General features: G+C 40.7%; 1 protein-coding gene across 2 annotated transcripts; it reads right to left on the reverse strand.

Moving 5' to 3' along the window:
* Nucleotides 1-977: 977 nt before the first annotated feature.
* fam107b (family with sequence similarity 107 member B) lies at nucleotides 978-16,821 on the reverse strand. Of its 2 annotated transcripts, none has more exons than XM_026176090.2 (4): nucleotides 16,577-16,821; nucleotides 5,106-5,277; nucleotides 2,158-2,314; nucleotides 978-1,992 (listed from the first exon to the last, which is right to left on the reverse strand). In XM_026176090.2, exons 2-4 carry the CDS (start codon nucleotides 5,231-5,233, stop codon nucleotides 1,873-1,875), a joined length of 405 nt encoding a protein of 134 aa, XP_026031875.1. In that variant the 5' UTR covers nucleotides 5,234-5,277; nucleotides 16,577-16,821; the 3' UTR covers nucleotides 978-1,872. The 2 variants fall into 2 exon arrangements, with proteins under 2 accessions (XP_026031875.1, XP_026031874.1); XM_026176089.2 differs by lacking the exon at nucleotides 16,577-16,821 and adding an exon at nucleotides 6,293-6,498.
* Between the last annotated feature and the right edge of the window lie 10,134 nt (nucleotides 16,822-26,955).

A 26,955-nucleotide genomic window follows, 5' to 3' on the forward strand; every position in this document is an offset into this window, starting at 1 on the left:
TTATACCATTTAAGACATGTTTCAGCTTCAAAGATCATCTAATATTAAAAAAGGAAAAATAAATTTTTGTTTCTGAGTTGTTTTTTCCCATGTGGCTGAATAACTCAGTAAAATAAAGTCTAACATTACCTTGGTGATAAAGTGGAAGGTGTACTACTTTTTATATTTCCAACTATTTTAGTTGATCTTTCCAGTACAACGCCGAAATTACTGTCAGCAAAGCCAAGGGAAGTTATACTGATTTAAAAATCTAAGTGTCAAAAATATAATAAAATACACATACACCATTACTTTACAGTGACTCAAATAATGGATTGTAGGTTATGTCCCAATACTTTTTATATACTTTGCTGCTCTAGCAATGCTCAAGATTTAGACATTAATTGAAGTATAAGTTAAATAAACATTCAAATCAGTGACTTAAAGATCTAGACCTTTTAATATGAGACTGTTCTAAGACATGCCTTGCTATTTCCTCAACACATTTCACTTGGAAATAATTGGAAAACAAAAGCCCACATATTCAGCAGCAACAAATTAAAATATAAAAAAAAAATATGAAAAGAAGGTTTTAGAGAGAAATACTGGGATATACTGGCAAATATCTGCTTCTTTCTGTGAGTATCACCAGGATTTCACACTCAGAATAATACTGCATGTAAATTTCTATGCCCAAAGTAGGGTCGTTTTTTGTTTCGTTTTGTTGGAACACGCCCAACTAATTTAACATATCTAATATCTATGGTTTTGCTGATGATAAGGATAAGCTTCCAAGAAGTTTATCAGGGCGTTATTTCAGGAGCCGTGGTGATATCAGATCTGTTTATGATGGGTGGATTATGTGTAAACACATTCAAGTTTATTTCCTGGCTTCATCCAAATGTTTGTTTATAAACAAACACCCCCAGCCCCCCCACACCCCACACACACACACACCTCAGGGCTTATTCTGATTGACCAGCCTCACAAAACTTAAATTATTTATTAAGTAACACTTTTATTCATACAAAACAAAACAAAAACAACAGAATATATAAAGAAAAGTCACTCTCATGCCTGGGAGTTTTACTATTGCTCAAAATTGCATTAGCTGAGGAAATGGCATGTGTACAATTTAAAAAAATAAAGCGAATTCGAGTGTTTCACACAACCACGCACTCCCTTTGTCCTGTTCTGGCTTCATATACTATGCAGTAAAACAAACTTAAAAAAAAAAAAAAAAAACCCAAAACAAAACAGAATGACTAAAAGTGTCCTCCCCTATACCAGCGCTAAAAGCTACAAACATAAATAATAAAAGCACATTTGTTTGGCTTTTACATTACACAGCTTCAAGAGTCCATCCAGTGTCCACTTTTCCTTTTTTTGATTCTGAATGTGAGAACAAACAAAACAAAACAAAAAACAACAACAATGACAACATCAATAACAGTAAAGAGAAATGAGAGCTTGCTGTGGAGAAAGGAGTGAAAAACATAGGGGACAAATACTCCTGTGTGTGTGTGTCTGTGTGTGTGTGTTTGGTCGCATCTCCCTCAGAGCTCCTTGAAAGCTTGCTCGCCCTTGTGGAAAAAAATCATGTAACATGTGTTAGGTCCTCCTGTGGGGGGTGCTGTGTGCTGCTGGGTGGGTATGGGTACTGGTGGTCCATTGCAGGCAAACCGAGGGGGGTCTTTATTCTTTAAAGTCTCTCTCCTCACTGCACGAAGGAACAGCTAGGTTGGGAAAGCCAGGTCCAAGATCATGGTCACCACCGTGTACCACAGACACAACACACTCTCTCTCCTTTGTACACACACTCCTGTTGCCTCTGTGCTCACAAAAATATGCACAGTCAGCCAGACCCAGCCACCCCTGATGTTTTTTTTTTTTTTAGGTGGTTCGTTCCTCCCCGTCGGTCTCCTGCTTGGTCCTGCGCAGGTTGCTTTTCATCTTCACAAACTCGGGGGTGTTCTCCTGTTCCTCCTCAATTTTCTGTTGCTCCAGTTCAAGCTGCAGGAATAAAGACATTAAATTCACATTTACATTTACACGAAACTCAAGTTTTTCCAAAACACATACAGACAGCTTAGCAACTCAGATAAAGTTTTGAAAAAGCCATTGTACACGTTGGGATTTATGAGCGTGTAAATGACACAATGTCCATCAATCATTTACCTGCTCTAGTTTCTGTTGTCTTTTCATGAGCTCTATCTCCAAGTCACTCCTCTTCTTGTGGGCTTCTTGCTCCTCCTTCTGTTGCTTGAGAACTTGGTCCCTCTTTCTCTTTTCCAGAACCTTCTGGAGCTCAGGTTTGTTCTGAGGAGCCAGACCCCTGTGCAGAATCCATCAATGAAACAGCATGTCAGCTTCAATCAACACATGCTGATGTCACTGCAAAGCCTCATTCAGAAGGAGACTGGCATGCAAATTCATGCGTAATATATGACCTTATTCTGTTTTGACATGCAGATTAGTATTAGACTTTCGGATTAAACACGGCAATCGTGTTACAGGAAAGTTCTGATTCCCAGCAAATCGCAGATTGCTCTGCATCAAAAAGAATTGCATAAGATGATTTTTGCCAGCACAGGAAATGACTTTGAAAGAGTGGGCTGAAACCATGGGTGAGAACTTGGCTGTTTATTTCTTTCCCAGTTGCCTTTTTTTTGGTCTTTTAGTATCAAGAATGATTGCAGGGAAGCATACGGCACACACGGAAAATGTCTTAAGTCACTGCAAAACCAGTGGGACTGTTACACAACTCGGTGAAGACATCTCAGTAAAGTGAAAGCCTGAGGAGCAAAGATGCAAAATATTATGTAATCTGCTAAGCTCTTCCAAAATCATGACAAGAAAAAAAAAATGCACACACACACAAAACAAAAACAAAAACATGTTGTTTGGGGTTGAGGGGGTAACAGCAAGTTTGGGACGTGGGGATATTTAAGAACAGATGGATTGAAGTCATCTATAAACAGACAAAAACTAATAAAGATCAAAGGATTAAGGGCAAATAAAGTGGCACAGTAGAAGGGGGAAAAAAATACTGTGCCTGGTCAAAAATCCAATCTCCATGCCCTTTACTGATTTAATTTTTTAAAACCTTTAATGCAGATTACCCAACACTCCAACTGATTTTTCTTTCACTATGACAGCCTGAATCTACACAGGCCACAGATGGTCTTCAAAGAAAACACAGCGTCCCTTACCTGGATACATTTTAGCAACAGCACTGCCTTAATTACATGCATTATTAAATCAAGACGATTACATAACTGAGCTCACCGTGTTCCAAAAAGCAGTGGGAGTTAATTTACAACAAGGGTCTGTTTTATCAAGAGTCACTGCTTCAGTTAAATGCCCTGTTTTGCGTCAGTAAGGGTCTTAGAAAGCTCTTAGTGAGCTGAAGCAGGGCAGAAGGCCCAAGATGTGACTGGGTGGGCTGATTTTAAGTACCCTCACGCAGAAGGGGTGGACGCCAAGGTCGGCGACAGCAGTAAGACAGGCTACAGTACAAAGATGCTGACTTCATTCTTCTCTCACCGTGGGCAGTGTTTACATAATAACTGACCTATGCACACACCCCACCACCAAATGCATGCCCTCAGGCAGACTGAGAGGAATGTGTGTTCAAAATCCCACACATCACTACCTCCATCTGATAGAATGCCTGGCCAGTCATGGTGGCTGAATTTCTCAAATTCCTTTGTTTGTGTAGGAAGGTGCCATTACAGTTAAGGTAGCCAAGGCAGAGAAAGGCCCTCAGCTAGAGACAGTTTTGTAATCTCTGTTACATAACATATTTTTTTTCCTCTCCGTTACAAGCATCCATCCATGCATTCATCCAACTATCCCACTTTCATCACTGTGACTAATCCACTTTGCAGGCCAGCTTTCTATACCTCAGCACACGATAAAAGCATCCATCCATGCATTCATCCAACCATCCCACTTTCATCACTGTGACTAATCCACTTTGCAGGCCAGCTTTCTATACCTCAGCACACGATAAAAGCACAATCATTAAAGTTTATTCCCCCTTAAAGCTGGTTGATGCTTGTCAAAATCCTCTGTCTAGACTATTAGAAGCAATATTTTGCAGCAGTTTGAGCCGAAAATTTTTATTTTCTATTTTTTTTAGAATTTCATTTCTCTTTGGCCCGTTTCCTCCTGATTCTTAAATGCCCTGCTTTAATCATTACACTCTGGTTTAAGACAGACCGGAGAACTGCTGCTGTGATGTAACAGCTGTCACCAGCATGCGTGTTTACAGAGCTATTTATAGTTCAGGCACAAAGCTGCTGGCACTGTATGGTGTGATAAAATACAAACATCGAGTTTGAAAGGGCAATCATGGGCCCCAGTATGTATGTGCATTTAAACATGCTAAGATATAAACGTATGCATACACTGATTGATGCTCAGAGACTTACAGACCCATAAAATCCTTTGTTTCATGTAATATCAGTAGCCACGACTGGATTTTCCTCCATGGCATATATCTCTGACTTTTACATAACCAATATTTGCCAAAGGTTTTATATATAATAGCTTCTATGAAATGTTTTATATCCCAAGCCTCACATTACACTGCTGCTGGGAACTAGATGGACCAGTGAAGTCAACCACACTGACAGCAGTGGCATACGGTAGCATCAGTGTCGTTGACATGGATACAAAAAGGAATTAGCAGAAAGTGGCAAAGTTACTGGATTCACTCATCCTCCATTAGTGAAGATAAAACTAAATTATCCTGAATGTGGAACCGTTCCTTCTTATCACAAGTTTGTGTTACACCCAGAAACAAACGGGGATGTTTTATTGTCGTTCTAGAAACTATTGGACTTCAGTGGCCTCTCACTATAAAGTATTATCTATCTTGATACTAGCAGTATTAAACATAAGGAAATCTTAAATATTGCTTTATGGCTATGACTATTAAAGGCATAGGGGTGCAGCTATCTTTGTTTAACACTTAACTGCCGTTATAAAATATAATCTTGCTGTTGGTATCAACAAAAGGGAGGTAAATAATCTCTCTGAAAAAATGTTTTGGATTTACCACATGTGGTCACCAAGTGACAGCTAGGAGTGAGATTCAAGGTATTTTTCTATCTGCTGACCTCTTCTGGTTCATGAGCAACTCTCTGTGCAAGTCCTGGTGATTACGGGAGCTTTTCACTGGGTTGATCAGTTTCTTGGGCTTGATGAGCTCATCACAGTCTTCGTCCATATAGTCCGGTTCCGCCATGACACTCCTCCCTGCTGACAGCGACAAACCAGGATCACAGGGATCTAAATCAACAGGGGGGGGGGGGGGGGGGGGGGGAAGAGAAAAAAAAGAGAGACTGATTTAAACACAGTATGAGAAATCTCATACTTCTTGCAAATCAGGATATGAGCATCTGCCAGATACTCTGGCATGAGCTCAGGGTTTTTCACTGGTCTCTATAGTGATGAAGGGACTCAGCACTGGAATTACGTAAGTGTTCCACACTGAGTGAAGAGGAACATTTCATCCCCTTGATGGATGATATAAGAAACATATGCATATTAATGAAGGGACAGTAATGGGTACAGCCCTTAAAAGCCTAATATCTTTCTGACACACAGTGTCATGTAAATATTCCAGAAACTACTAAAGCACAGAATTAGCCCAGAGAATCAGCCTACAGCTGTCTGTGGGCTTGAAATAAAACCAAGTCACATCTGTGAACTCCTCCAGATGTGAACAGATGTTTGCTTTGGTCAACTTTACAGAAGGAGCAGAAACCATAAAGTAGAAATTTCTAGCAACAGTTGCGAATGGAGTGTTCACCTATTTTCATACACACAACCAGCATGTCAAAAACCCTCATTATGAACCATTATAAACTACGGTACAGAAATAGCAGGGGGTACTCAGGGTCAGCACGGTGTATATTTTTACTTAATTCTTCATTTAGCAGTGCTCTAGTTAAAGCTGTGATTTACTCCAAGTTTGATCAATATCTCTCACAAGTTGCAATGTATGCATGTAACACCATACCTTTTATAGCAGTTACTGTTATCGATCTACCTATCTGAACTCACGGCTCACGTGCTCCACTTCAAAGAATGACTAATCAGGAACTTCGGAACGATGCGCATAAAAATTCCAGGATCCAACCGCATGACAAACATACAACAAATGCACTGAGTGATACTTGTGTTTCTTTAAAACACCGACTCTGCAAGCTAAAATAAAAAGGACTCACTACTTCACTGTTGAGCTACTGTTTGAATTAAAGCAAAAGAATTACATAAATTGAAAATGAAATGATAAACTCACCCTGCAGATGAGGAAAGACGGGGTATCTGAACATTGTAGCCATCTCTGTTATTTTGATTTGGGATGTATTCTCCAAGAAAAGCTATTAAAACACGCTGTCCTCTTTCCCTCTCTGGCTCTCTTTTTTAATTGGTATCTCGTAAAGCCTCGTGCTGGAGTCGTGCTTTGTTCTGCACAGCTGTCTGCTACTGAGCTGGTTGGAGTTCAAAGTCTGTTTTACAGCTAAGCTCACACAAACCCTCCTTCCCTCGCTCGCTCGCCCCCTCTCTCTCACTCTCCCTCTCTCTCTGCCCCCTCCCTTACCTTCATTGTTCCATTCACTTTTAATACACACCTCTGGCAGTTTATGACTATGCACAATGTTTCACTTATCAAATTTCATGCTACCTTTATCTTTACTTTTTACCTTTATTAATACAATATGTATTTACGACCTCTGTTAGCTTTAAAACTGTAAAGTTATTAATTACTCGACTACTAAATGATTGTCTGAATATACCATCCAATAAAGTCGTGGTTTCCCGGTCTGACGAATGGCTCAAACTCATAATCAGGTGTTTCTTCAACTGATAAGGACTAAAGAATGCTGCTTTTGATCTTACAGCCAATCACAGTTACTTGTTCCAAAGACGCATCACACTGCATGTGCCAGACACAATGGCAAAACATGCATTCAAAAGCATTGACGCAATGAGTTACAGTCACCACTAGAGGTCGATATTTTTGCATCCCCAGGAGCTAAATGATGTCAGTTACATAACAAAGAAGCCTGGGATAAACACCTAGTGTGTGGCTGCACTGGGTGCAGAACAAAGAGAGAGAGAAATGATACAGAAACATCCTTGAAGAATATTATACGATATGCTGGTAATAGTACAGTTTTCCTGCCTGGTTGTCATGGTTGTAAACAATTCCTTCTAATCTCAGATGAGTAACCCTGTGTTTACCAACCCATGTAGCCATCACAAACCTATGCATATAACTAATTTAGAAAAGCAACATAAATAACACTGGTCACTAGTTTAGTTTACCACTACTTTCACAGACATCACTGACTCTAATATTGTGAGGAACCTGGCAGTCAAAGTGCATTTGTTTTTGGAACAGGAAATAGTGATAGTGATTGTAAATGTGAGAAGGGGAAGAACTGCGTGATGCTGTAATCAGGAGCTGCGTGAACCCGCACATGATGGGCACATCAAAGGGTGGCTTCTGTTAATGCTGAGTTGGACGGGTACAGGAACTTACAGACTGGCAGTGTTGTCACAGTGTCCGTTTAACACATCTGCTCCTGCTTCCTCTCTGCCCCCGGGGAGAGGGGAAGTAACATAAGGAGTTCAAAAGGGACCTACAACCTCAAGTTCGAGGACTGCTTAAAGTCAGCTTGATCACCGGTGGTTCTGCATGTTTATTTGCTCCTTCTGGCTTCTTTTTTTTTTTAAAAAAAGCTACATGTTACAGTTGCACACCTAAAATCTAAGATGGGTACAGACAAGTTAACATGTTGTCCCTTAAGATCCCTCTGACTGCAGCTGCTTTGCACATCGGTGGGGTTAAGAATGAAATAACATTGTCACTAACAGCCACTAAAATGTATGTAGTAGATTGCACGTGTTAATATGTGCACCTCCAACTCCACCACATCTCAAGATAACGATAATAATAACAACAACAACAACACACAGTTTTAAAAAAAAAAAAAAAAAAAGCACTTTCTGCTTTTTCAAGAATCCCATTAAATCCCTCTGTGTTTATTGGTTTTGGAGACACACCCTTACTACTGAGACAGGCGCACACACACACACACACACACACACACACACAGATAATGAGTCTCCATTCCCCAAGATGTCCAGGAGAGAGCGTGCAGTACTAATATGATTCAAAATATCCGAGCATCCAGCAATAAAATGAGACAGAAAAAAAAAGTTGGTGAAAACAATGGGAACTAGAGAAGAAACAGAAAACTGGGTCAGAACAGAGTCTTGGAAAGGAGAAAAGCAAAAGCGGAAAAAGAAACTTCTTTCTCCCAGCTGTCCTCATGAGCTGTTCTTGTGTTGTAGGTAATCACACTTCTGGATTAAGTAACAGGGAATATCTGATTGATTAAGTGAGGAAAAATGCCAACAAAAAGATAAACAGTAGTGCACAAGGTTAAAACCACGAGGAGGCTTAAACACACACACACACACACACACACACACTTACTCACATCTTGCTGACACAAGTTCGTTCTTCTCACTGTATAAAAGCGATACTTGTTTTGCTTTTGTTGTCGTTTTATTTTATTTTTTTTAAAAAAGAGGAAGCAGTTCAATGTGTTTGCACTGTGTGAGAAAGTGTAGTCCACAGTGGCAGGCTGCATTAGAGCTGATAGAACGACTAGAGTGCCAGCATTGTGCCAAGGAATTGCATCATCATGGCCAGCTTTGCTATATGAGCTAACACGCACACAGACTTACATTCATTATATGGACTCATTTCTCAACAGCCTCTAAGTTGCCATGGCGATCAGCCACCACCCACAATTTAGTGACACAGCACTGTGATGCAGGACTTGTGAAGACGCTAGAACATTAAAATAATTTTAGCACTGAATTAAAGCCTTAAAAACAATGTTAATGTGGCTTAAATTGTTAGCTTTGGGAAAACAATGGGAAAAAATTGCATCATGTAAAAATGTGTTACTTACAACAAAAGCCATCAGACTCTTGAGTTGGGTTCAGAAATAGCTTCTTTCAGTTAATTTAGAGCCTGCATATTCACCCTTAGTCCTTACCTTACGCAAATATGTGCATCCATTAAAAGAATAAAAGCAAAACAGAGCACAGTAATGAGCATGGAAGGGGATGTTAAGCTGGCCGGGAAAACAATACTGTGGATACTCTAAGAAAAAAAAACACAAAAACAAAACAAAACAAAAAACAGACAAATGAAGGGGATTGTTAGTGATGTGAACATGATTAAGGAGCAAAGAAAAAGTAGATGACTATCAGCATGACTAACAAGATAGGGCATGCAAAGACACTGACAGCCATACTGAACGATGACATGGTTTAGCTTTTCATGAGTCACAAACGGCCCTCTTCCTGGTGCAGCTTTAGAGACAGAAAATGAAGGCAAGGAGAGCAGCTGGTGGCCTGCGTTGCCATCTGACCCCACCGTTCTCCTTCTAGGACACAGGCACAGACCATCCAGAGATCTGCACACCACAGGGTGGGGTTGGGCAATCAACTGTCATTGGTAGTGAACACATAGCTGACCACACCCACTACAGCATGTGTGAGCCAAGATCCCCCCCCTTGCAATTTCCAGTACAAAGGTACACAGGGGTTAGGCTTAAGAAAAGCACTGATCTGAGATTTAGCATCCAGTTTTGATGTAGGCTTTGGCAGCTTATGTTAAAACAAAAAAAAAAAAAAAAAAAAAAAAAAAAAAGGGATCTAATTTTAGGAAGAGCCAAGCCTGTGTATTGTTTGACTTTGTGTTTCTTGGTTAAATACGATAAAGAATCTGAATATTAATTGCTATTCAGGCCATATATTCATATATACTGACATATGTTGATTGTAGATTCATATGAGCTAAAGAAAAAAAACAACAACACATTAACATTTAATAAGATGCATATGATTGTGGCCATAAAAAAAAATTAACATTTAATCTTATACATCTTGCTTCCTTGTCCCATATAGTCTGCTTTTACTTTGGACAAATCCTCTATATTCCACTCACAGATGGGAGGTCCACCCCTCAGGGGAAATTACGTCATCAATACCCCTGAAGCAACCCCCACACCCCATTCTGTCCCTCTTACACACACAGACACACACACACAGACTCTCTCGCCTTGCTGTGTGTCACAAGCTGTACAGATCCGGATGTGAATCTCCTAGCCTCTCTGTTAATGAAGCGGCCATTCAGCCATAAATAGGGGAGGCCCTAATTAAAACGCAGAGATAGATGGGCTTTTAACGGACAGCTGAGGGAGGATGGGGGTGGGATAGCATGGCCCTGTGTGTGAGTGTGAAGAGAAAGTGACTGAAAAAGTCAATCACAGAGTTGACGGTCTACCAGTGACCATGAGATAATTTCCCGTATGGGCTCCCTGTACAGACGTGATAATTCACAGCCTTACCACATGACAACGAATAAGTCATTGTGGCAAGCGTGCTTACTCTCCTGTACCTACAAACACGTTCAAGCTGTCATCTTGAAACACATACCACATACCCACATTTATTTTTTGTGTGTTTTTTTTTGTGTATTTGCATTTGTAGGTAAAATCATTTGAGTTCAAATGACTATCTAGGTAGTGCTCATCATATTGCAAAGGAGCCAGTAAGATAAGAAGAAAAGATGGCCACTGGCATGATTTTGTCTGAGCTCAATGCAAATACCACTCTTGCCACCCGCATCAAGAGTTTCAGCTTAGACCAACGACTCTGGGTATGTCAGAAAGGGTGCCACACAATTGCTACCGAGAGAGCAGAGTGGTGAAGACACGGCAACTTTGGAGCGATTATATATTTAGCCAAGTACGACAAAGAAGAAACATACAGTGAGATTGAAAAGGGCTCCTCAAATGTATTCCGAGTTTGGGGGTTGAGATCTGTTTTGTGTTTTCTGCCTTGGGGTGGGGGTCTATAGCAGGGGAATTTAGGGGCCTCATCATGTACTGACCTCCAAAAGCACCCGGACTGCTCCCACAGTACAATGATGTCACTTGGGAGATGCAGGGGTATGGGAATTTACAATCTGGGTTTTAGGGTTCATAAACCACAGATGTGCAAACATGGAGAAAACACCCACACAAGGAAAGGATAATGTGCATCATGTGACAAAGGCATGAGCTGTGCTATGCAGTATGTGTCTGTGCACGTCGGGTGCTTGAAAAACACTGGAGGTATCAAGTCAGTACCAGGCTGTTACAATGACAACAAAAATCACCAATACGCCTCCCAGCCAAAGGGTTCAATCAGGGCATTTGAGTTACTGTTACTCTCTTTGGCAACTTGATACTTACTGTAAATACATTATTTTTGTTTGGCTTCTACTCCAGTTTACAAAATATCGATAGCTTCTTTGTATTGGTCTGATAAATCTTCCACTTGATACAACAGCTTATATGGGCTTACTGCAAACAAACTAGAGTTAGAAAGCATATTTATGCTCCATATACAATAATCTACAACAGAGCCACAAATATTTTGGTTTTATCTCAACAAAAAAATAAATAAATAAATAAGCGCCTTAGCAGATACTGTATCCTTTAAAATTTTTTAAGAGCTTTGCATGTTTAAAATTAAACCTTATTATCTTATCTTATCTTATACTGCTCTAAGGGCTTACAACTGGGCCTTGGTGCTGCTCCCTAGTTAATCCACTGTTGTAAATACAGCCTTTGGGCAGCTCCCTCTCTACACAGTTCTTTCTGGGAGCAAGAACAATGTGTCTGAAATGACCACAATAAAAGAGAATAATGGCCCCTCTCTGTGACTTAATACAGATTTAAGAGTAGCAGTCTGAAGCCCGAGCTTTTGGCTTGTAAGGATCATTTGCAAACAGGACATCGTTATCTGAAAAAAAAAAAAAAATGTCCATGTTGAAGAAAAAAAAACAAACAAACCCCATCAACTATTGCATCAGTACACATGAGGTCGAAAATTAGGAAAGGCATAATAGGTTAATTTATTATATATATTAACAAATATATCTCTCAATATATGTCAGCTTGTCAAACCCTCTCATTATAACTACAATATTGGAAAATATTTCTTCAGAAATCAGGCTTTAATACCGACTCTAAATGAGGAACTAAACTGTTCTTTCCCACCAATGCATTTGTTTTATATCAGACAATTTCAACTATCGGAACAGAACAAAGTAGAGGAACATGCATAATTTTACTTCTCCTGTCTGGTTCTAGTTCTCAATTAAAACAAACAAACAAACAAAACTGGCATACACTTTGGCAATAACTGTATGTGCAATTGTTAATGTAGTTTTGTGGCTGTGTTGTAAGCTGCACTTGAAAATGGTTGTCTCTTGTGGCTGTAATTCTTTTATCTGTCTGTGTTATCTTCCACTCCTTTTTGTGTGTCAGCTGCAATTTGTCTTGCCTGATGATAACACAAGCTCCATCTCTTAAGAGTATCCTGATCTTTCAAATGTCTTGACATGATCAGATGAAGCAGATACTGGTAAAATATTATGTATTAGTTGTTAAGATGTTACTTAAAAATGTAATTATGCTTAGCTATGACCTTTCTCTCGTTGAACTGAAACATGCCGAGTTAGACAGTTTCTGTTAAGCACAGAACTGAAATTGTTCCATGCTGTGGCTCCTGTTGCTGCACGGTTTGAGCCCCCGGGGTGAGGCAGATTACAGGATGAATGGGATGGATTGAAAAGGCACAGACACCACTTTGAGTCACGCTGTGGGAATGTGATGAAACTGCACACTGATTATCGCCTTGGACGCACAACAGCAAATACATGTATGGACACAGAGACCTAAATATATTCAAACACTGACATATTTAAGTGAGAAACATTTGGGTGTTTTTCCTCCTTCAAAAGGTTAAAATGAAACTGCTGACAACCGCATTCAGGGCATATTTCAGGAAGGGATACAATTTGAGGTCACACCTGTTAGTCAAATACAAAAGGCTCGCCTATATGCTCACAACTGGCACTGACACATGTTCTTGTATGTATATGTACAGACCTGATGGGAACAGGTGGAGAGATGAAGATCACAACACATGCATAAGATCCAGACTTATATACCACAGGCACAGCTGAGATATACGCACATTTCATGTAGGTCCTCCTTACTGAGACATAAGAAAGATCCACACACACACTTTAAAATACATTTCCAATGTCTGTCTCAATAGTGGTGTGAAAGACATGCAGGAAAATAAAAAATATATAATTGTTTTGTCTGGCTAAGAAATAAGAAGTCTTTGTTATGGCTCTGTTGTCTGTTCCTGCTCCAGATTCAAAGCTTTGTGCTTTACTGCTGTTTTCCTCATATGGAGCAGGCACGCCCATCCTCATCGACTACTGGCGGAGCCCATCTGGGATCTCACATCTGATTGGCTGGAGGGCACACCAGGGAGTATTTGGGAGGTTCTCCTTTGTTTACATGCCAGTAAAGAAACCCCCCAAAACAACTGTTACCTTGAGCGACCAGACAATCTTTAGTTAGCCAGACAGACAGACAGGGGTGCAAGCTGACTGTGCGGGCACACGCATATAGAAACAATAAGGGTCCCAGGTATCCAAAAAAACAGGCTAAATGAGGAGCTTTGTTCTCTCTGATTCAATTAAGTGTGCTCGTCAAGTAAAATGTATCTGTATAAATCTATTTATACAGGCCTGTATAAATAGATTTATACATGCATATTTTACAGACAGAAGTCTTGATCTTGTGCTTTTGCCTGATGAAACTTCCAAAATCAAGTATACGCACCTTGAAATCGCAGTCATTTTCAAGTATTAGTAGAATGGGGATCTCTTCTACTGTGGAAGTGTAGCTATGTTCCTGTTTGTGTTAAAGAAAGGACCATATATCTTGATATGGGCTTACAATGAGCTTAATCCAATACATTGAGCTCAGACTCCCAATCGCGATATAGCCGCAAGGAGAAAAGCATTTAGAGTCAGCGTGCATGCCATCCATTCTCCAATGCTATGCAAAGTGGTCAGCACAGTAATGGTGCTTTATTGTGATTGAAGCTCTGGCGTAACAGCAGGAAAATCAATGGGATTCTTTGAGAGGCAGAATCGCTGTAGGTGTGTGAACTTGTCTCTGCTTCAGGCTTTCCTTTCCATGCACCTTAATCTGTCTTTCATGAGTAAATCAGTATTGAGCATGCTTAAACAAGTCTCTCCATGTCTGAGTTGCCACAGCCCCCCCCCACACAGATGTGCATGCCACACAAGTGCTATATCAAGATACTCGGCACCTGAACCGTGACACAGCCAACTGTAAAACCGCTGCAACAAAACTGCAGCCGAGTGAAAGATCCTTCGTCGATCCTGCTTTTGGATTGCATCACTTGTGTTTATGTTGCATCATAATATTTAATTCAGCCTTTACGGGCGCAAATTGTTTTTGAAAAACTGTAGAGCCAGATTAAAATGCTAAGCAGCTCTCTAAAACAGTTGTAGAAAACATATTTTAAGAAAGCAGGCTTAAGGAGTCCTTTAATGCAAACCAAACATTTTGGTATTTTATATAATGACACTGAACTAACTTTATTATTAAACCTTGAGGAGTACACTAGAATAAGTACAACTATTTTGGCTTTAAGCCTGGAAACTATTTAGCAAATGCTTAATGTCATTTAATCATTGCAGTTAGTAGATGATGGCTGATTGAATACACTGTCCTTACACTTGCTGATATTCTTTAATACCTGCTTAGGAAAGGACAAAACCAAAAGACCCAAACAAATTACTCTAGCAAACATCTTGAAAAACAAAGTATTCCTATGACATAAGCATCAAAACAGGAGCACTGTGGCACATTTGAAAAGCTTTAAATAATATTACATACGTTAAAAGTGGCACTGGACAGAGTGAGGTGGTGTTTGGTAAAAATGCTTGAAGACTTTACTAGAGATCCTCTGAAATCTTTCTTAGTTTACAGGCTAATTACAGGGTTAAATGCTTAAAAACATTTGGTACAAGGTAGTCTTCACCAACAAGGCCTGAGCTTGAGCTTTCCTGACTCAAACACCTTTATTTTCCTGAGGTCGGTTTGACTCCTTGACATGGTCTCTAACTCTGTAATGATATATCTGAGAAATGCACCAAACCACTAATGGACACTTGCTATTATAGAATGGAAACTCAGATATTTCATTCACATATTTAAATTCCTTTGAGTGCAATGATAATGAAGCAGGCAGCTTTTCAGTTATAACACCCACCACACACACGCACACATACACAGTGACGGCATCAGCTCTTACGGGAAGACAGCAAAGACAGACCTAGTAAGAGAAACAGGAGAGAGAGAGAAGAAGGAAGGAGGGGGTTCAAAGATCAGAAAACAGATGTAAATCGTTTCGCAAACTCTCCTCCAAATGACTAACACATGTGCAAAACTTTCCCCTCCCTTTAGCACAAACACCCACTACCACACTCTTAGAAGCCATTCACCTAAACGGCGACAAACTCACTCAAACCACCTGCTTTTATCGCCTCTCTTCTCACTAAAACATCAGATCGCCAGAGTTAAACTACCTCACCTTAGGTCTACTTTGCACTATTTACCAAGCTGCTAGTTTGCCTCCACCCAGCAATCACACATACATGCGCACACACAGACACTCAACCCTCTAGCTCCAGCTGGGGTTTGCCCTGTTTGCTTACTGTTGTTAAAATTTAACAGAAACATAATTCACTATCAAAAAGAAATGCCTCAAGTTTTAGACTTGCAGACCTGTTGCCACTTTAAAAATAGACACTCTCACACTCACATGACAGTTGTTCTGCCTGATGACAGCACAGGCCAGTTTGTCAGTTCTGAATGAAGCCATGTGCTTAGACCTAACCACTCCTGTCCCATTCCACTCAGAGTCTGACTCACTGATTCAGTCACCCATAAAATGTGGTCTCTTCGCATGTCATTTGTCTCTCCGATTGATCTCCTTTCAACAGTAAATACTGAAGTGCTATGTACAGGTTATGGTAGCTGATAAGAAAAATGGAACAACGAGAAAAAAACAAACAAACGTCTGGTGGTACAAACTGTAAACACAAAATACATGGTTTTGGGGTAAAGGATTATGAACTGGCTTAAAAGCAGGAGTACCATATGCAGCCTTTGCATTGGTTGCATTTTAAGCCCTCACAGGTTCACACAGATACAGAAGGGGAACTATAATAAAGGCTTTTCCCCTCTGCTGTTTCCTCAAAGTATCAAGTGCCACAAACGCTACCTGCTCTAAGAAAACCAAACTGTTGTCTGTGCGTGTGGAAACAACAACCTCAACGTGTTTGTTCCTCACTGTCCCGTCGGCTACAGTCATGCGCCGCAACAAAAGGAGACAATGAAACAAGAGTTTGTATTTCTGCAATCTCATCCTCTCTCTTCTCCGGCTTGCTCCTTTGCCCTTAGACACTTTCTAGTTTCGAAACCCCAAACCGGTCGCTTAGCTATACCCGCGCCGCTTTTTTTGTTAGTGCACTTGTGAAGCAAGCTCACGAGAAAAACAGCACGAGCTCCAGCCACGCACGCACGCGCGCGCATACACACACACCTACCTCAAAGTCGAAGCCGACGCGACTTGTCCAACTCGGGTTGTTTAATATTTAAAGTGACAAAGTGGTTTGAGCCACATCGGTGCGTCTCCGGGTCACTTCTTGGGGTTGAGGTGTGTCTCCCTGTGGAATCTGTTAGCTCCGGCTCCACATACACTCAGTCAGGACCCATAGAAAATGTAAATTTAAACGGGGTGGGAGGGATGGAGTTACGTCACACAGGGGCTCCTCCTCCTCCTCTTTCTTCATCTGCTCCGGAGAGAAGATGAGTGGGGACTCCTCGAGCTCAGGGCGGGGCGTGCACGAATTGAACGTTACCAGGTTTCTTACTGAAAACTGGGCTATAGGTGACATGTTTATCTAAAGCCAGTGGCCTTGTAAAAATTATGTAACGCGTGGAGGGACCAGGCATCAACAACTAAATCTTCATAAATCGTGTGACACACAACATGTATGTATGTAAACAGAAATTTCCCAGCCTCGTAAAAGCATAAATTGAACTGTAATTTGTTTTAGGGAAGTTCTGATATGCAATCTTTTTTATTCCTTTTGTGCATTCTCTTTATCTTTTGCAATAACTGCTTCCTGTTATTACAGCTGCTAATCACTCTGGCGATCACCCATGTGAATACATTGCTTGATAGCACACTTGTTTTTGTTTTTAAGGACACGTTTTCATATGTATTGACTTTCATATGAGCTAACTGAGATCTTGGACATTATCTCAATATGTAAGAACAAAAATGCTGTGTTACCACACCTGATCATCCACATAATATATCTGGTATTCTATAACAGACTTATTGTGTATTAAGCAGGCCCAATTACATGTGTAACTGTAAAAATCTGTTTGTTTCTGTACTTTAAAGTTGCAACAATTTTCACTTTGAGTGGAAAAGGGCCCAAAGCTTTTCTTAAAAACGTCCTTATGACCTTTACGACACACCATTCTGTGGCAGAGCTTCTCTTTGATTGCAACACATCAGCCTGCTGCCTGTTATTTTTTTCTGCAGAATGAGTATGCTGAGCATTATTTGTGATAAAGAGTAATCTGCTTACTGATAAAGGGCCTGTGGATCTTCTTATCCCCCCACCCTTGTCCTTCTGTTAAATCGGCTCACTGAAACCCCTAGTTTCATGGTGATCTGTCCCTTTACATTGCCTTGCTTATTTCAGGGGGAAAACCCTATGTTTTTCTTGGCTACCTCTCATTGTGTTGGATGTCCATTTCATAAAGCTCTAAATTCTTGTACAACTACCAGACCAGGCTTACTGGAAATCACACAGACACACACACAAAAAAGCGCAAAATGGCCCAAGGGTCTGGTTTGAAATCTAAACACGTGGGAGGAGGGGGGTCCAGAGAAGCAAAACATTCCTACAAAGCTTGTCATAACCTAAGACAGAGGTGACTAAGAGTTTTCTGCTGAACAATGGGGTGAATCACGAGAAGGGTCGTCACTGGCAGAAAGGACACTCCCTCCAGAGACCACCACACTTAAAGCAGAAAGCATGCAGGAAGCAGATGTGCGTAAGTGTGTGACTGCGGTTGCATGTAAGAGAATAAAATCTCTATGAAAAATCAAAAGTTGGAGCAAGGACTGTCAAAGAGTTTTATAAGCCAACCTCAGCATGCTGTTTCAGATGTATTCCTCCTGCTTAAAGTGACAGTTTTGACATTCTGGAAAATATTCATTGTCTTGTGCATAGAAGAGAGAAAACTCTACACATGAGACTGTGGTGGATGTTTTTGGAAACTATCATACTATGATAGGTCTAGTGTAGTTAAGACTTTGATCTTTCGATTCTAACAAACCTCTCTTAAAGGAAAAGTACAAAATTTCTCAAAATGTTCAACCATACTCACTTAAAACTTAACTTAAAACTTAACTGAGCCTTAATTTCAAGAATATAGCCAACATGAAATAATCTATGGTTTATATAAATAAAAGAACAAGCAAATTTTAACTTTGAGGTTTAGTCTTTGCCCCAAGGGAGGAAGAAGGTACTTCCTCATTGCTAAGGTGACAAACCAAACTACTTTGTCACCATCGGAAAACTAGATCAGAAAAGATATCACATCTGTCACCAGATCCGTTTTTGGTGGCTATAGATTGGTTTCAGCAAAGGTTTGGGGAAGTTTTTTTTTAACTTCCAAACCACATTGTGATAAACAGATTTAGTGTAGCAGTTACTGATGGGATAAACCCAAATAGTGGTTTGAATATGTAAAAAAATCCCCCTTTTCTATTTAATAAAGGACAGACATTTCCATCATAACCACTTTTACTGTTAACCAGAAGCTTTCTGTGATGTCAGGACTGTCGTTATCAGATGCACATTGACAGATTTGTGTGGACACATTTGAGCATATAGACACAATCCATAATGTTGCATGTGACTAGCTAATGTGGACAGTTTTGGACACTGAAGGTGAAGCTGTAGGTTTTTCCTGGAAAAGATAATCCTTACTCTTCCTCTCTCACAATTTCACACCGCTCCTATCTGAAGTATAACATCCAGGAGAGATGTTTCTGTTTATGTTCCAGGTTTTCACATGGTGCTTGTTTATCCTCGTGTCTATGTAGATTTGCAGAGATTTGCGAGGCCCCTTGTTTTTTTCTTTTTCAGGCCTCTGAGGGCCTCCACTTTAAACAGGATATAGCAGTTATCTGAAAACCATGGTGACAGAGAAGCCTTCCTGAAAGTGTGGGCAGGTCTTAAAAACCGATCTCTTTTATGTTTAATTTTTGTGCGTGTTTGTTGCTCCGTGGACCTAGTGATGAAAATGTGCAAAGAGCAAAAGAGGGTGAAGTCATACTGAATCTTGCACCAGTATAGGAAAGGAGTTGATGTAAATAATTGCATAATTGCAGTGTACATAAACTCCACCCCCTACATGTTTGACCTACTTCTGAGTGACTGGTGGTTCATACCAGCAGCACACCCACCATATGCTGAGGCAGTGTCTGTTCAAGAGAACTTGGTCAACTTAGCAAAACACCATTTTTTTCTCTGTTGTACTCACACCAACAGACAAACTGCATTCTTTCCACAGTTTTATCCCTCATGTCTGACACGACTACAATTTAGGGCACATAACCTCAGTGCACTGCTGGAGAAAACCACAAATAAGACTCTGTTCTTAAGTGATATTCCACTTTCATGATTTGTGTTTTGGAAGAATTTTCCAATTAGTTTGCTATTTTCAGTTGTTTGGGGGTTTTTTGTTCCCCAATTTGTGTGCATTAAAAAGAGGATGTGTTCGGAATATTTTTGAATTTTTTTTTTTAAATAAAATTTGGGCGACATGCCCACCGTCAGCCTGTCTGCCTGTGAGATGTTTTCTCCAGTTGTTTGGGTAACGTAATGCATTCAGCTTTTGCTGCCTTTCCTTCTTTTCCCTGTGAGTGTTCAGCCAAAGTTCAGCTAATTCAATCACTGATGGATGACTCACGCCAGTGTCCCTTTGTGCACAGACACACAAGGGCCAAGCGTACGCATACACATGCACCACGGTGCTTGCCTGGATGAGGTGTGTGAGGTCAGTGCTGCGTCAGCCTCTTGGTACGCTTGTGAAATAATCGGTTCTCACACAGCTTCACGAGCCAGCTGATGTGCCGTGATGCTGTTATATATATTTCCTGTTTCATGTTGTCTGTCTGGAAACCAACCCAGTTCTTTCACTCTCTCAAATGGAGAAATGAAGTCAAAATTGATAGCAGTGATCTAATTTTGACAAAGTAGGATATTTTTTGTAACCTTTTTGTGGTCCATTACTTAAGACTAATTATCAATTTTTTCTTAATTATTTATTACAATTATTTTGGCTCTTTATTATCACACTAGATCGTCACACGATCATTTGAGTGGCTAAGATGGCACATTCATCACATTCAAAGAAAAAACAAGTGTAACTCAAGCGTAACAAGTGAGCAAATTAGAGACTACATGTCATTTCCCTGATGTCTGCCTGTGTGTCAGTGTTTGCATGCATTTGAATGTGATGCAAGGGAGCTCACGCAAAGATCCAGATACAGTTATTTAACTGCGGCCCTTGGATGTTGTCACAGAGGCCATTATTAATGGCCCAGCCAGCCAGATTTATTGAGCTTTAGTGTAGAGTTTTCCTCTTTAGCTTAATGACTGCCAAAAGGAATGAGAGCAGATGGCTTCCTTACAGTAAGAGCAATATAGCCACAGGGTTGGACAAAAGTACCCACTAATTATAATGTCTATTTTATCACACAGACCATACACACTACATTTATGTCTTTGGGATATAAATCTCACCCACATATACAGTATAAACATGTGCTAACTGATAGGAAATTTAACAACTTCCATGATTTTACATATACAATTTCAACACACTCTACAAACAAGCACAAATATTCTTTCACAGCACTGACAGAACAGTTCATGTAGATCACTGAAAGGCCTCAATAACGTACAAATCATACAGGTGCAGAAACAAGACTGACAAAGTTCAACTCAAGGGTGGGAGCTAAGCAAGTCTGAGTGAGAGAATTTTTGTGCTTCCCATGTGTCCGTGCACTCATCTGTCTGTGTTTGTGTGAAAAAGCTGAATAAGCAGAATTTACAACATAGAGAGCAAGGCCCTTCCAACAACACACACACACACACACACACACACACACACACACACACACACACACACACACACACACACACACACACACACACACACAAAGAGTGCAGGAAATCAAGGTCAGTGTGACAATTGTGTGCATGTGTGTGTATCAGAAAGAGACAGAGGAGGTTCTGTACTTACATTACCCCCTGGTGCACCATAATCTCTCCCACTTTATCCTTGGGGGGGAAGGGGGGGGGGGGGGGGGCAAAAGTGTGCTTGTATTGTTTCAGTTTCTCTCATTGGAATAAAGAGACCCCAGTTGTTCTAGACTTACATGGCACATTGTGTTAACATAGCAACTCTTAGAAAGCCATGTGTAGCAGATGGTGTTTCTTTGTGTGTGTGTGTGCGTGTGTGCTTGTGGCACAGAGGCAAAGTTAAAGATGTTAATCCTTTAAAAGCATCTAAATCACTGTTCTGGGTTAGTAAAGCACTAAGACCACTAGTGTAGTTTGTTTAATATATTATTACTGCTCTTTACCCTCTGTGCTGGCGAGCTGATTATTTACACATAACCCCAGTGAAATGATGAGCCTATTGCATTATGTAAGCAAGTACTATAAATGCCACTTTTGACTTTCAAAGATACGTTTTTGTACTGTTTCTAGAACTTTTATACTGGACTGCATTGTTTTGCGATATATCTTCGAATTCCTGTTCCCAAAACTCTGGAGCTTATCCTAGCTGTCATAGGGCAAGAGACAGAGTACATTCTGGACAGGTTACCAATCTGTCCAGGATGGGCACAGGGTTATGATAAATTTAGAATCACCAGTTAACCTAACCTAACCCCGTGCATGTCTTTGGACTGTGGGAGGAAGCTGGAGTTCCACAAAGGAAGGCCCCAAGTGGTATTTGAACCCAGGACCTGCTTTCTGTGAGGTGACAGTGCTAAATGTCCCCCACCGTGCAGCCCAGAGCACTGTTCCTTGAAAGAATATCAAATGGTTTTAGACAACAAAAGACAAGAGACTGACTGCAGATGGGACGGCCTTGATTTGTGCATGCCAAGGCTTTGATACACACTGCAGGTCCACTGGCACACACTCAAATTCACACTAACATTACAGCTGTTGTATGTAGGCACACGACATACACACTCAATCACATTATTACTCAGCCACTTAACTCCATCCTTTTACCTATTTGTAGCCCTCTACCCCTCCCAAAGCTTTGCCCAGGGCCCATCGTCAAGGTAACCGCCAGCACTCAACTCTTCCCAGACATCCTGGCAAGGTGAGTGGACACACACACACACACACACACACACACACACACACACACACACACACACACACACACACACACACACACACACACACACACACACATGCATTAAGAATATCTGCTCTTTATCAGTATTTACTGCAAACAGACAAAGAGAAGTCTCCCTGGTCATTCCATAACAAACGTATATAGGAAACACAAATTCTTCCATAATAACACGCTGACGCACTGGGGCCACAACTGTGTGAACCAGATCATTTCCTCACACGCAGTAGTAACTCTTTTCACGTATATGCCATTTCTTTGCCATTCAAAGTTGTTTTTTCCATCAGCAGATGATAGCTCAAGGTAGATGTCCCCCTCCCAAATCTGTGCCCAAAAAATCAGCAGGGATGATGTGGAGGTGGAGAAGGGAATCAGGAGTAAAAAAGGAGGAAGCTTGTGTTATTTTCCGTACCTGATAACCCTCCATCCTCTGCCTCTCTGTAGTCTGACCTGTCAGACGCTGTTTCCTGGAATTCTGATTCCTGAGGGGAGTGTTTGGAAAAGGGAACACAAAGGGATACTGTCAGTCATTGTCAGGTCTTCACTGAATAACAAACATATTAATCTAATCCACATGGCTACTTTAGGCTGCTCCCTTATTGACGAGGGTTCACCACAGAGGGTAGCTCCAAATGTTAGATGTTAGACAACAGACACCCTTTCTGATGCAACGCTTATATGTGGCTTGTTAATCTGGATCTCTCTCTTGTTAGTCAAATGTGTAAGCCAGTGCATTATGGAGCTTCTACTCACATGGCCATTAGTACAGGCCTTTAAGGGGCTGACTAAAGTAAAGTGTAGCTGTGCTACATGAAATAAAAACGAATCCAATATTTTAATGCAATTTGCACACAATAAAGGCAAAATGGGAACTGCAGTTATGCTTATTAACATACTAAACCCTATTTTTAATAGTTGTTTATAGAAAGAACAGTGTGCCAGGAATGTTGTCATAAAAATTTCAGGCAAAAGTAAGAATTATGTGGTTCAAGGAGACAATTTAGAGGCTTTACGTTTGTCTTATCAGCTTTATCTCTGTGACGACAAAACAAGAAATGCCTTTGCACATGTAAGTTTAGTTTCTGTGGCTGCTTGCAGTGGTATATTGTGAGATCTTTTATGTTCTTTGTTCTCTATTGTCCTCTTCAAACTAACCTCACCATTTGCCTACTAACACCATTCAGTAAACCTTTACTGTAAAGTGCAGTTCTGGACATGTGTGAATGGCTGTGTGGTAGAGGGTGATACAGAAGAGTTGGTGTCATTGTTTAAAGTGGAAACACATTTTTTATTTACCATCTAATCATTCTTCCTGTGTGTGTTCATGCACGCACGCGCATGTCTCTCTGTGTGTGTGTATTGTGCAGAATGTGCAGATATGACAGCAGTCGGCTCTGGATAAAGGAAGTGTTCCATAAACATGTCCGGCTTCGCAGGAGGGGTCAGAGATAAATGCTATGACGGATTTATCTCTCGCTGATATGGGTCCACACAGACACATAGATGAAGCCTTTTGCTCCAAGAGATCAAAAGCTGCATCTGTTACACTGGAAGTCTTAACAGAAACGTTAATGACTAAGTCCAGAGAATTACACCGTGGAATGGCTCGACTGGGCGATCACAGTTATTCAAAAGTCACCTTCTGTTGTTCACACACTCCTACTCATTTCTCGTACTTGGTATACTGCACAGTATTCTCATTGCAGTCATAAAAGGTCATATTGTTACATTCCACTCCTTGAACTCTACAACAATGGGGACTTTATTTCATACCTTGATGGTAGGAGTCAGAAAGGCTTCTTAGTGTAAGTAGTTAGTTGTTAACCTGATGGAGTAATATAGTATAATAGTGGTGCATATGATCAGATCATGCCTATGGTCCGGTGAGCATGAATCTGTTGTCAAGATGGAGGAAGTAAGGTGGGTGTTATGCAGACTTGTGAGAGTAAATATTGTGTAACCGCTTTCCGTTTGCCACAGAGAATGCGAATTACATGCCTAAATAAAAAAGCTTTCTCATTCTCACTCTGATTCACCATAACATAGTGTATATTAACAACAGGGATTCCTGTGCGCATTCCCAACCTTCAAATCAAAACATGCATTGTACTTTTGGCTACTGTGCAGTTCTACTACAGTTGAATTTCGAGGCTACACAAAATCAAAAAGTGCTTTTATTTGATCTGGTGAATACTGGTTATAGTCAGCTCAGTGCTTTGGTGTCTAAAGGAGAAGATTCCTCATACCAACCTTTTGTATCACAATAACTTGCCATAAGATTTGTGTAACATAACTTAAACTTAATAGAAATAATGGCAAAAAAGATCTTCAAAGACTCACAGACAGGCCATGCAGTTGGCAGTTTACATTTCAGGATTCTTATTAATACACCACCCCTCTTCCTTCTGGAGTTTCCAATGCTATATGTTTCCAATATCAGTTTTAAAAATGCAAAAAGATGCATGTACACACACACAAACACACACACACACACACACACACACACACACACACACACACACACACACACACACACACACACACACACACACACTCATAGCACGGCACAGATGTATGTGTTTGAGGAACTTAAGCTACAGAGATCATGTTGAAAATTATCTCCGGACACGTTTCACTGATACATTATCTACAGCTGGTGGCAAGATACGTGTGTGTACATGTGTGTCTGCGTGGGTGTGTGTGTGTGTGGTGGGGGATTTTCAGAGTTTTTTTAACCTGATTAATAAAAACTGAAACTTTAGTTTCTCCTGATAAGAAAGGCGTTAGCTTGATTGAGCTAGATTACTCTTTGCAAACCCACACAGGATGAATGAACAGTTTTATTTGGGTTCTATGCCCCCTTGTGGTTATATAATTGATTACAACAATGCAATGCCCCAGCATGAAGGAAAATGAAGCAAGCAGCACATCTTTCAAATACCAAACAGTCAAAGTCTTAATGATCACAGTGTGGCTAGTCTTATTTTTCTTTGAGAATGTGTGTGTGTGTGTGTGTGAGTGTGTGTCATCATGGAAAAATATGATCCTGGTGACAGCTGCAGCAGAAGATGCCACAAAGACGGCTTCAGGTAATTTCTTCAAGTACTTATATGTGTGTTTGTGTGCGTGGTTATATATTTTCAACATGCATTGTCTGACCTATGAGTAACAAGGTGTTTGTGAGGGTGGCTATCTTATTGGCCACAAAATTCTTACCTCACTATGTCTGATAACAATGGAGGGTCTGGGAATGTGAGTATATTTGAGCTCCAGCTCTGGACTACACTCAGACTCCAGGATGTCAATGTCCGAGTGCTCAGATGGGCTACGGGACAGTGGAGGTGACTCAAAGTATGGGTCATCATCTTTATCCTGCGTGTGGCAGACAGAGTTTGGGTTGGTACCATTTATTTTTCTGGTCCTGGAGGAACGGGCAGATGTACAGCTGCCAGCCCTCTGAAGGTGTTTGTGCTGAAGTTCCTGCGGGCTGTCTGGTAGGGCTTCTGGCTGAGATATAACTGGATCTGCTGCTGGAAGTTCATGGTTATTACTGCTTTGCCTGGAGTTGTTTGCCTCCATAGACGGTGCAGGGTCAGTGTTAACATCAGCTGGATTACCAAAACAATGACCTAGAGATGAGCAAGGTAGTCCATGCATGCTGTCAGATTCAGAAATGACCAAGAGAATAAATAAAATAAATCCTGAAGGCTCTAACATCAGGCAGATATGTGGTTTCCTAACACAGCAATAAATGCGTGGTACTTTCTTGTGGATCATCCAGCACTGGAGTCGGAGCTACTGCCATTTAGGTATTCATATCATTTAAAGGCACATGAACAGGCCAAGTTGCCAAGTTGTGATGTGATGTGTGAAAAAAAATCTTCATACCCAGGAAAGACTTTTGGTTCCACCCATAACAATTATTTCATTAATGCAATAGCGGTCCATTTTTCCTGAAGCAACCAGATCAACAGCTTATCCGAGGCTCGTCGTTAGAAATCCATAATGTGTCAGCCTTCTTGGTGAATTGATCAATCTGTTAACACATTATTCTCTCATTGAAAAAAACAAACAAACAAAAAAAAGGGGAAAAAAACCCCCAAAAGCTAAACAAACCACAAACAGTATTTAACTATTAAGCAATTGTTTCTTCTTCTCTTCTCAGTACCTTATCTGCCACCCTGACAACCAGCATGAGTACGACTGTCTCAGGGTTTTATGCGCATACGTGAGTGCCTTGGTGTCTCATTACTCGATCAGGTAGTCCCTGGCTTGTTGTGAATTTGGAGGCTGGGGTTGGTCCACCTTGTTCCAGCTGGACTCTGGTTACCATCTGACTCAGGGTCAGTTACTAATACACTTGCCCTACACTTCACCACTATTAATTAATGAACTCATCTGATCACAGAGCAGCAGCTCAGGGTGTAAAGGTTATTGCAGCGTTACAGATGGT

The sequence above is a fragment of the Astatotilapia calliptera genome, chromosome 7, assembly GCF_964374335.1.
Source record: "Astatotilapia calliptera chromosome 7, fAstCal68.1, whole genome shotgun sequence".
NCBI classification, from domain to species: Eukaryota; Metazoa; Chordata; class Actinopteri; order Cichliformes; family Cichlidae; genus Astatotilapia; species Astatotilapia calliptera.

Bases quoted from the DNA above. Each gene is read 5' to 3' on its own strand.
- fam107b (XM_026176089.2), bottom strand. From the start codon at position 6,335: ATGGCTACAATGTTCAGATACCCCGTCTTTCCTCATCTGCAGG. The intron at 2,315-5,105 runs GTCAGCAGATAG...GATTCTGCACAG, and splicing joins TTGCTCATGAACCAGAAGAG to GGGTCTGGCTCCTCAGAACA. The intron at 1,993-2,157 runs GTAAATGATTGA...TTATTCCTGCAG, and splicing joins GACAACAGAAACTAGAGCAG to CTTGAACTGGAGCAACAGAA.